This window comes from Lathyrus oleraceus, chromosome 7, assembly GCF_024323335.1.
Source record: "Lathyrus oleraceus cultivar Zhongwan6 chromosome 7, CAAS_Psat_ZW6_1.0, whole genome shotgun sequence".
Taxonomy (NCBI): domain Eukaryota; kingdom Viridiplantae; phylum Streptophyta; class Magnoliopsida; order Fabales; family Fabaceae; genus Lathyrus; species Lathyrus oleraceus.
The window spans coordinates 327,274,339-327,286,543 of NC_066585.1; the positions used below are offsets into that span (position 1 = coordinate 327,274,339).

The 12,205-nt window shown below is 35.5% G+C and overlaps 1 protein-coding gene across 1 annotated transcript; it reads right to left on the reverse strand.

Moving 5' to 3' along the window:
* Positions 1-315: 315 nt before the first annotated feature.
* LOC127103637 (uncharacterized) lies at positions 316-1,137 on the reverse strand. The gene has a single exon (XM_051040884.1). It carries the CDS (start codon positions 1,135-1,137, stop codon positions 316-318), a length of 822 nt encoding a protein of 273 aa, XP_050896841.1.
* Positions 1,138-12,205: the final 11,068 nt, after the last annotated feature.

Here is a 12,205-nt window from a genome sequence, read left to right on the forward strand (position 1 = left end):
TTCGTTTCCCTTATTATGTGGGGTACTTCAGCCTCCACACCTTGTTCCACTTTTTTTCCAAAACTAAGAAGTCGTCTTTTTCATAGGTATGGATCCCTTTGTGCCATAAGTCCTTTCTAACCTCCATATCCTTACATTATTTTTCTTTCTCCTGGCTTTTGGAATGGAAATAGGAGTCTTTCCACTCGGGGTTACTAATGGAAGTAAGACCAATTGAGATGGCCTTCTTAAGACTTTTTCTAATGTTGACATGTCACTTTGGCCTTTCACATCTGTCCTGATCATGCCTACTTGATAGTGATATTCTTTTTCCACCTATAGCTTCCTGTTATTAAGAACATTCAAAGTTATTTCATCATCATAAACTTTTAAAGCTAGTGTACCTTGGTCTATGTCCAAATTGCATTGACTTGTCTGCATGAAAGGTCGATCAAGAATGATAGGTGTCTCTTCATCCTCAAGTATGTCTATGATCACAAAATCAACAGGAAAACTAAATTTCTCAATTGTCACCAATATGTCTTCTGCTATCCCATATGCATTCTTTATGGAGTGATCTGCAAACTTCTGATTTGTCCTTGTATCACTGACACTTCCAATACCGAGCCTTTGGTATATTGACAATGGCATCATACTCACACTAGCTCTGGAATCAATTAGTACCTTCTTGAAAGTTCTGTTTTTTATAGTGCACGGGACTGTGACTGCTCTAGGATCCTTCTGCTTGTGTAGAATTCTCCTACTTGGTGATATTGCACTACACTTTTCATTCAAAGCTACTGACCCATCTCCTACTGGTCTCTTTTCAACGATTACCTCTTTCGTGAATTTTTTGTACATGGGCATTTTCTCGAGTGCTTCAATGAAAGGCATATTACTCTCTATCTTTTTGAACATTGTGACGAATTTCTCAAAGTCTGTCTCTCTTGGATCCTTCTTTGTCACTCTCTGAGGGTAAGGTAACTTAATCACATGTTTAACATCTTTTTTCTTCTTCTCTTCCATTGGCTTTAATGGTGGTATAACTTCTTCTTCTTCTTTCTTATTTTCTCTCACTTCCAGAACTACCTCCATGACATGGTCATCCTTTGTTGCCCTCTCTTTTTCATCTTTAGCAGCCTTCTCACTTCTCGTCATTGCAACATTAACATTCTCATGATTTCTTGGATTTTGAATTGTTTCACTTGGTAAGGAACCTGGTGTTCGAGAACTTGCTATTTATTGTTCTATCTGACCCACCTGAACTTCAAGATTTTTTATAGAGGCGGTGATGTTTCTCTGATTGTTTCTAATCTTATCTTGGGATTGCATATTGTGAGCGGCCATTTTTTTAATGGCAATCTCCCAGTCTGCTTTATTTGGAGCTTATTGTTGTTGTTGTTGTTGTTGATATTGAGTCTGATATTTAGCTTGACCCTGTTGTGGAACATTCCCTCTCTGATATTTCCAGGAGAAATTTGGATGATTCTTCCAACCTGGATTGTAAGTGTTGGAGTATGGGTTATTCTACTTCAAAAATTTTATGTCTTCAATTTGTGGAGGGGTGGAAAAGCAATCCACAGTGTGGTGCGATCCGTTACAGATTTCATAAGTGATGGTCTGAGTAAGTTGAACTTGAGCTACCTGTTGAGTATCTATGTTCATAGCTTTCAGTTTCTTTTCCACTTCAACGGTTACTGTATCTTCCAACCAGATTTTATTAGTTTCCAGCTTTAGATCAATCACTCCATCAAGTTTACTAGTACACCTATCATACAATTCCAGATGCTCATTGGCAGCTATCGCTTTAATAATCTTTTTAATATCGGTGGCTGTTGAGAAATTTGTTGAGCCACTGACTGTTGTATCAATAAACTGTTTTGTCTTTATTTTTAGCCCATTAACAAACATCTGCATTTGTTCAGTCTGATCCATATTATGGGTTGGGAAAGTTACCAAGACCCTTTTGAATCTTTTGTAGGCATCTCCCAAGGATTCACCATCCTTCTATTTGAAGTTTAAGATTTCATACCTTTTTCTCAGAAATACTGATGCAGAAAAATACTCGTTTAAGAAAGTTGTTTCCATCTCTTCCGATGATGTAATACTGCCAGCTGGAAGAGAGTAGAACCACTCTTCTGCCTCTTCAACTAAAGTGAATGGGAACATTCTTAACTTCTTTGCTTCAACAGTATGACCATCAAATTTCAAAGTAGTACTCATGGTCAGGAATCTCTGCAGGTACTTGTTTGCATCTTCATTTACCTTTCAGGTGAAAGGTTTTTCTTCAAGTTGATTAATGTAGTTGAAAATTAGTCACATTCACCGGTTGGTTGACAATGGTCAATCTACCACCCGACGCATTAGCGCCTCCATAGTCACCTAGGAGTCTTTCCAAAGGTGGAATTGGAGGAATTTCAGACATAGTTTCTTTTTCTAAATCTGAGTGATCAGAGGGAACTTCTTCTTTGGAATTCAATCTAGCATTTTTACGTCTCCGGTGAAGGGTTCTCTCGATTTCTGCGTCAAAATTTTTTTCAATTGAGGGCTCTCCTCACATACATAGATTAGTGAATTAAATTATATAAATGATAGAAAAATAATTTTATTGCAGAGCAACAAAATTTTAATTGAACTAAAAGTAAACTCTTTATTTTGACAGTCCCCTACAACGACGCCAAAAACTTGATCGGAAAAATAGCAAGTGTACTATTTTACCTTTTGTAGTAATAAAAGGGAAATTCCCTGAATGTCGATCTCAAGGACTGCAAGTTAATATCGAGTTCAAATCATCGTTCAATTAAATAAAAACTAATGTTGGGATTTTTAAATTCAAAATTATAAAAATAAAGGCAAAAGAAATTAATACTATAAAATAATGGTTTGCAAGGGAAAAGGAACAATGCCAGGGAAGGTGTATAATTTGTCCCTGTAACAACTATGAATCACTATTGCATCAACAAATATAAATTACTACCAGTTCTCAAGGGTATTTTCTCTCAAGTCCTTGGTGAGAAAACCTGTAATCATTCTACCCTAATTTCTATGTCCATAGGAAATTATCGGTGAAATTAAGCCTTATTATATCAAGAATGCTCTGATTAATACAGGGTATCCCTAGTCCTAGGTGATATCTACTGCAAAGTAATCTTACGAAAACCTTACCAATGACAGTTCAACCTAATTGATAACCATACAACACTCTTGATTGGTCCGAAAGAGAAAGCATTAAACACATCAAAAGATTATCGTAAAAATAGTATCATAAATGCAATCATAAACTCAAAGTCATTACAGATCTAAATTAGGGACACCCCCTAGCATTGGGGGGGGGTCAGCTTCTCATATTGTTCTAAACAAATTCAAGATAAAAAAAATACACATTACAAGTAATTGGATGAGTTGGATCTTCAATCGCTTCCGCTCATGAAAATCTTTTGCTCTCCGAATTCCTTGATTTCTGTAATTCTCGATCATTTGACAATTCTCTGTGTTTTCCTCGTTCTAATATGTCATCTTCTCTCGTAGAAACTCTCATAAAATAGTGAAAATCCATTTCCAATGGTTGGAAATCCCTAGAACGTCCTTGCTACTCAAGCCCGGGTAAAAAGCCCCAAAACTAGAAAATTAGTGCCTGGGCTGACACGGCCGTGTCAGTTGACACGGGCGGCCGTGTCAATTGAAATGGGCGGCAGTGTCAGGCCCCTGCCTTGTCATTCTATTCTCTTTTCACTCCTAGATGGGCAGACACGGACGGCTGTGTCAGGCCCATGTCTTGCCATAATCTTCTGTTTCATTCCCAGGTGGGCTGACATGACCAGTGTCAGGTGACACGGGCCGTGTCAGGTGACACGGGTGGCCATATTAGGCCCCTGTCTTGGCCATCTCTTGCAGTTTGTTTTGTCTTCATCCTGACATGGCCCGTGTCATGTGACAAGGATGGGCGTGTCAGGCCCCCTGTACTAAGAAAAATCCTTTCCTTGAATGTCAGAACCTTCCATTTTCTTGCATTGAGTTTGTTGGATCTTCTACATGGACCTGGAGGGCATAAACACAAACAACCAAAGCATAAAATCCCGAAAACACCTAATTATATCTAAAAATTAATAAAATGCTTAAATAACTTACAAAAATGAAAACTAACTTAAAAGGTACCATACTACGCACACAGTATTCCAAAATCATTGGTTTCTTGTCGAATAAGTAATGAAAACATAGTCAAAATGGTGACCGATCATAACTCTTCACAGTCGCACCAACCTCTATCTAGTTCCACTTGATAGTGTCCCCTTGGCATGCCTTCATTGTGATCCATTGACTCATCGACACTATACCAACCTTTTGTACGGTCAAACACTATGATCACATGTGTGTTAGCTTTTTCATCTTCGTCTTTAATGAATTTCATTGAAACATCACTGAACAACTGCCCAGATTGTAACACTGAACTCCATTTGGAACGTCTGATCTCAAACAACGCCCCTAGCCTAAAATATGTTGCTTGCGCTAAAGCGGTTATCAGTAGGTTTTGGATGCCTTTGAAGACAGAGTTCATTGATTCCATAAGATTTGTTGTCATGTGGCCCCATCGTTGACCGTTTTCATATGCCTTAGTTCACTTCTCCAATGGAATATTGTCGATCCACCTTACTGCATCTGCGTTTGATAATCTGATGTCTTCACGATAGTGTATGAAGGAAGGTTCTGTTAATGCATACCATGTGTTGACAACCTTCTTCCATAGCATTTTGTCCTTGATATCCCGCGTGAAATTTTGAGCGATATGTCTAATGCAGTAGACATGCGTCGAAGGAGGATCTAGCTAGCCATTATCAATGTTTTTATAGGTGCTCACAATTGATGGGTGTCTTTCTGAGATCAAACATAAGTTAGGCTGAGGAGCAACGTGAAATCGGAGGTTGTACCAGAGTGATCGTGTGAAACTGCAGTTCAGCATGAAACAACAAATTCCAGAACCTCTGACGTGTTTGAGAGATTGACATCAACAAAGAGTCGATGGCCAATGGGATTATTCCTATTGGAGAGACTTCACAAAAGAGATGTGTCGTAATTTGAGGAATAGACGTCAACACATCTTAAACGATCTAATCATACATAATGCTAGACCAACTCAACCTTATATGGTATGGTTTAGGTCGGTTACAATGCTATAATTTGTGTTTGAGCCAAGGTATTTGATTGATCCACGTGAACAAGCTTTGTCATCATACACCAAACAACAATGTCAACCCACCCAAACCTAACGACCAACCTCACACCATCGACCTACTATATACACCCAACCTCGCAACCAATTCACACCACACACCCAAACTCAAAACCATGAAACAAACCTTAACCACCAAAAACCATACGCATCCACCACATCCGTCTATAGCCCGAATGATTCATATGATTCAACCTCATCTCATCTTAGCCCCCCACTTATGAACACCTAAACATCCCATCGCCACAACACCTAACCATTGTTTGACTTTATTACACCACATGAACCATTGCTTCATTTCCAAAATGATTCAATGTCTCAATTCAGGCAACCATACCATCCACAAATCACCAAACCACAATGACCCAACTACGACAACATGGACACTGAACTCAATTATGGCAGCGCCATTGGCGGGAACCCCCCAGCTATTAGGGAGAAATGATGACAAATTTATCAAATACCGTTGGACCTTCCACCAGACCTTCACACCAACCACCATTGCATCATGTCAGTACTCAAAGACCCCAAACACCTCAGGGAAATCGTGGGAGACCTCAAAGCCAGGCTAATGCATCGGGATGTGGAACAGGGGGGCGTTTCAATCGGGCGAGTCATTGATTTTCTTGTTTTTAACTTTATATCGTAATATTAACAATTATTCTTTATTTACCTAATTATTTTATTTATTTCATGTTTATATAAGTATAACATATACATTTTACAAAAATAATATTCAAAGCATGCGCCACATGCAATGACGCATACACTTCATATCATAAAGTATGCGTCAATTGCGTTGGGTTCTTATGCATGCATGCACCAATGCTATTGGCGCCTAAGTTTAATGTCAAGATGCATGCGCCAGTCCAACAGGCGCATGCTTTAGTGGGGTGCGTGAAAAGTGGTTATATTGGTAAATAACTTGAATTAGTGGTTATTTTGGAAATTTAATTCAAAAACTTGGTTATTTAAAAAAAATTCACATAGTTCAATACATTTTTTTAAAATTTTTTTGCTTACGTCAATCGATTGGCATGAGATGTCAATCGATAGATATCAAATGCATTTGCATTCTTTTTCCCCCAAAAATCACATTTAGAAGTCATGCAATAGATTAATTTCAAATGATAATCAATTGTCATTGTTATTTTTTTCAAAATTTGTACGCGTGCAATCGATTGACATGAAGTGTCAATCAATTGACACTAGTTATTTTCCAGAAAATCTCAGTTTTTCCTACGATCTTCATCCCTCTCATTCTTAATCTGTCATACACCATTCAAATTATTATTTTCAAATTCCACATACTCCATAATTCAAATTGAACATCACACAACAGTATCACCACAATTAAACAAATTATAGTGCACCAATCAATCAAGGATCATGTCAATTTGATATACAATTAAATCATCATTCTCACCAACATTCATACTCATGATCAAAACTTCATATATTCATCAATGACAGAAAATTACATATGTATAAATGTCGCGGCTGGAAAAATACAGAGTCGCACCATATTTTAACTGTTCCTAAGGAATAGGGAAATAATAATAAAACCTATGGGTAAAGAGAGAGACTAGGTTCGAAAGTCGGTTAGGTAAGGGGAAGGTGTTAGGAATCCCTTACCTCGATTGTACTCAATGGGATCCTCCTCTAGTCCTAGGGTTAGTGTGTGCTTCTAAGGAAATGTTTGTCTATATTTTTTATCTATTTATTTATTAAGAAAATGCTATTATTTAGAAGAAATGAATTGATTAATATAGTTAAGCACATAAAAGGTTTTTGATTATCGTACTCGATAGAGTGTTAAAACTTTATGCCTACTTACCACTATATTAGGTGAATGATCAAAGCATCGTAGTTCTTCTAAAAATGTTTGTTTGTTTGTTATATTTTAGATCTTGAAAAGGTCCTCAATGCATGGGGGCGGAGAAAGTGTTTGATTTGAAAATGCATCAACACACAAGGGCAGAGGACCTATAGTTTGAATGTGTGGAGTTGATCTTAACTATTTTGATAATTGTAAAAATGTTATAATTAATTTAATTAGAAATTAAAATAAATGTTATATATACATAATTATTTTTTTTATTGAGCAAGGATTAAACAAAATCAAATAGTAAGAGAAATATTAGCATTATAATTAAATCCTAACTAATATTCATGATTATTGTCGTAACCCAAATTATATCTAAAAATTAACCCTAGTCATAAAAGGCTATTTTAATAAAAACCCTAATTATAAAATAACATATTTTTGTATTTTTTGTTGATATTTTTTAAATTTAAAATAAAAAAAGGTAAAAGCTTATAACATTCTTGAATTAAACGAAAAAATATTTTCGTATTTTTATTATTACGGGTTCTGTTTAAATAATTAGAAACATGTTGTGATTAGTTTTAAAACAGACAGTGAGATAGAAATTGAATCCAATTTTGGATTTGAGTAGAGTGTTATTTTTTGAAAGTAAATATGTTTTTTATTTAAATTTGAAACCAATTATTGGTTTTTTAATATGATATTTTAGTTATGTGTTAATTTAGAACGAATTTATTTACGGATTAATTTAAAATAAATAAATTTTGGTTATGGATTAATTTAAAACAAATACATTTTGGTTATGGGTTAATTTTTTTTAAAAATAAAATAAATTTTGGTTATGGATTAATTTAAAATAAATTTTGGTATTAACATCCATCAAAATACACAATTAAACACAAACATTATATAATATAAATGGATATACATGAGCGAGAGACCAACCTACAGGGAGGAGGCATTCCCTGGTTAGCAAAGAGGCAAAAATCATCGCTTTTTGATATCTTCTTTTTCATGTTTTTTGCTCGTGACTTCCTCTTAATTCTTCTTCTTTTACTAGTTCTTTCCTGCAAGGTCTTGCTGATGGAATGGAGGCCTAGGGTTTAGTTGTTGTTCTTATTCAGTGTGAAGAGCAATAACTTTTAGGGTCTCAATTTGTGAAGTATGGATGAAAAAACGTATAGAAAACTTGTGCTGTTTGTAGATAAGAATTAGGTCAAAAATTGAATGAGATTTGAATATTTTTGGAATGATTTCATTTGACTTAATTTTATCTATTTCTTAAAGACTAAGCCAACGAATCTGGATGGATTCATGGCTTTATTTTGATAAAAAATAGTGTAAAAAAGAGAATAATAAAAAGACTCTTATTTTTTTTGATTTTATATTGATTTTCCTTTATTTTTAGACTAAAATACATGAAAAATTAATAATATTATAATTATTAAAAATAAATTAATAAAAAATACGAAAATAAAAAATAAAAAATAAAACAGGTGTAATTTTAAATTATAAAATAATGTAAATAAAGGTAAAAAAAAGTAAAACAAAGAGAAAACTCTAAAATGAGGAAATTGAGATTTGAACTCAAGACCTTCCCTCCTTATAACTCGTTACACGTGCTCTTGCACCAATTGTGTCATTTTATTTATTCGAAATAAAGTGGCACTAGAAAGCATATGAAGGGTGGGCAAAATTTGGGGTACGATAATTGTCCCTATTTAATCAACTTACATTGGGAGGATGATGACAATTAGTCTTTATCCTCTTGGGAAGAGGTGATTAAATATAGAGAGGGTCCCTAATTTTGACCATGTAGTTAGTAGATCTTGGGAATGAGCAAGGATTGAACAATCCTTGATACTCTGTTGGTATCTAAACCAACTTATGATGGAACCCTGGTGAGATCTTGTTGATTAATTTCAGCCCATCCGGGTGAAATTGGCATACAATTTCTATGATCATCCGATCATTGCTTGATAGAACCATAGTAGAACCCATTTGATTAGTTTTTGTCCATACGAGTAAAACTTGTGTACGATTCCTATGATCATCTGATCATGTTAAGTAAATTGGGTAGGACTCTGACAATCCTTTGGTTGTTGTTTGATAAAACTTTGGTAGAACCCCTTTGATTAATTTCATCCCATTCGGGTGAAACTTGCGTGTGATTCCTATGATCATCCGATCATGTTATGGAAATTGGGAAGGACTCTGAATATCCTCCGGTCATTGCGATTCTTATGATTATTCGATCATTTAGAATCTTATTAGGACTCTAATAATCCTCCGGTCGTTATATGTTGGAACCATGTGTGTCTGATAGAACTTATCCCATGTGCAGGATATGTTGTTGAACTGGGGATATAACATGCGAATACCCGCTCATTGGTTGATAGCAATCGTTCAAAAATATCGATCTACAAGATATGTTGAATTTGCTGGGGAGATCCTTTGTTTATAGGCTTCGTAGTAGGTCACTTACTGGGGAAGACCAATAAGTATTCATGACTTGGGGAATTGTATTGATATAGATGGGGATTGGACTTCCAGGAGCGGTCACAAATCCTATATGATATTATGCATGTTCATGTGAATACATGTTTTGAATTGATGTATGTGCTTATACGTGATGCTTTATTTGGGCTATCACCTCTTTTATGATGTGCGTGATGAATATGTGAAATTGTGGGAATTGTGAGAGCAAAGGTTTTTGTAACATTCCGACTCTCCAACCCCTTGAGACTTTGATATGTTTGTGGACTGGGCCATGATGCTCTTGATTAGAAGAAACTTTCGTGCTGGTTAGATCGTGATTGCAGATTCAGGGACCCCGCGTTCTCAGATGTGGTGTTAGAAAACTTATGATCCTTTCGACGTTTCTAAATCAAAGTAAAAGATGTTTTCAAAATCTTTTTATTATGTCTGATGTTTTAATGTATTACTCACAAATAATTAATATTTTGTAATCAAGCAGAAAAAATTGAAAATAAGGCTCGAAAAACAATGTTATTTATTAATAAATTTGACCATTAAAGGGGAGATAGTACATGGAAAAGTAATTCCCATAAGGGGAGTTTACTGAAAAGATGGAAAATCATAAAAATGGTAATGAAAACTGATTATTTTTATGTTCCTACTGAATTCAACGCATGATATTATCCCTATGTCTTCAAGGTCATGACACTTTTCTTCTGAAGACGACGATTGAATTGATTGATCCCATCTGAATTCCTATTGTGGTATAGCTCAAGTATTACAGTCGTATGCCTTTTGGATATCCCTAACTTTTTCCTAGACTTCTCTTTCAAGACTTAGTCCACCAGGATGATATACCTTTTTTTGCCTAAGCCGCCCTTTGGGGTCTTCGGCTGAGCAAGTTTTACTTTTATACAAGTCCTTAACTTTTTCCTGGATTACTCTTTCGAGTTTTCAATCCACCGGGACACCCTAATATTTGCCTAAGTCTCCCTCTTGGGTTTTCGACTTAGTGGGCTTTTATCCTCTTTTTCTAGGCATAGTATTTCTTTACTGCGTCAGAATTCACAGGTCGTGGTAACTGCGCTCCATCCGTGGTTGTGAGTATTAAGGCTCTGCCACATAATTCATTTTTCACGACATATGGTCCTTCGTAGTTTGGGGTCCATTTACCGCGAGGATTGTAACACCCTAAATTTTCCCCAAGTAAAATTAAAACATTTATTAGAGTAAAACAAAACAGCATGCAATTTAGGATGCTACACTACAACATATAATTAACCTGCTTAGTTATAAAGACATGTAACACTTTAAATTTATAAAAATAGTAGTAATAACCACATGTCTGAATGTTAATTTTTATTAAATCGCAGCAGAACAACAATAACAAACAATTAACTCAATATAACTAACATCAATATAACATGTCATATATGAAATATTAAAACATAAGGAAAGACACGGTGTTCCAATCCCCTAGTGTTATACATAAGAGCAGACTCCGACACAAAAATAAAATGGAAGACTTCATCTTCCACTCACATCTAAACTTATGCTGCAAATTATCTGCACGTTACCCGCATGGAGCCAACATTCAAACAGAAGGGGTGATATATCATAGTTATATAAAGGAAAACATAATAATAAGTAAGCATCAGATTATTACATGCACATCACCAATTCCACAACACAATTCCATATAATCCATACAATGCTTATTCACACATAATAGCAACATAACAACCACCCATCATGACAACAACATAATCAACCATGCAACATAATAATAACATGACCAACCATCCAACATAATAAAAAATGCAACCAATGTACAATGCCATGAGACTCAACAACTCGACTCAATGCATGTGGTACAAATACATGAACACTCAAGTTCACCACTTCGATCCTCACATCCTAGGATCAAAGTCATCAATTAGTTACCATCACCTCTGATAACGTCTAACTGATTCCATCACCTCCAAAATCAATTACCAGCCCAATCCACACAATGGGATTTGAGGCTCACTAATAACTGACCACCTATCCAACAACATGAATGCATGCTACATATAATACATGCAACAACAACATTATGCACAAGGATCCATCTCCATAGTTAATGTACACCACCAATACTGGCTATCATGCATCAAACACATGTTATACATCTCAACAACATTAACAAACAACATAATAAGCATCAGAAATGCATAGTAAAATATTCGTTTTCAGGTACAGAACCCAACTTTAAATGAAAGTACACGGTCTCAGCTTTCTGACGCTTTAAACCGCATGTCAAACAGAGTTACAGAGCTCAAGTTACGTCACTTTCAATTTCCCAATTTTTTTTCAAGTATCAGTGTTAAACGGTTACACTCAAATCGGTAACCGGTTATGGGCTTCCAAAACAGCCCAGGAACCTATATTTCGCCATTGGAGCCCTTCCGGACCTCCAATTTCGATTCTGTAAAGAACCTCCGATCTCAGAATTCAAAATACTATACTTAACCAATGATTAAAACAGCAAATTAACATTATATCATAGATTAGCGTAAAAAAATCATTCATCTCATTAATTCATATGTACCCCAAAACTCCCAACAACAACAATTGCAAAAATTCATCATTCCAACTCTGACCCAAAACCACATCAATTCACACAACTTTTACATCACACAATCCAATCAAAT

What these genes read in the sequence shown, in the direction of transcription:
- LOC127103637 (XM_051040884.1), bottom strand. Translation starts at nt 1,137, where the DNA reads ATGACGAGAAGTGAGAAGGCTGCTAAAGATGAAAAAGAGAGGGCAACA.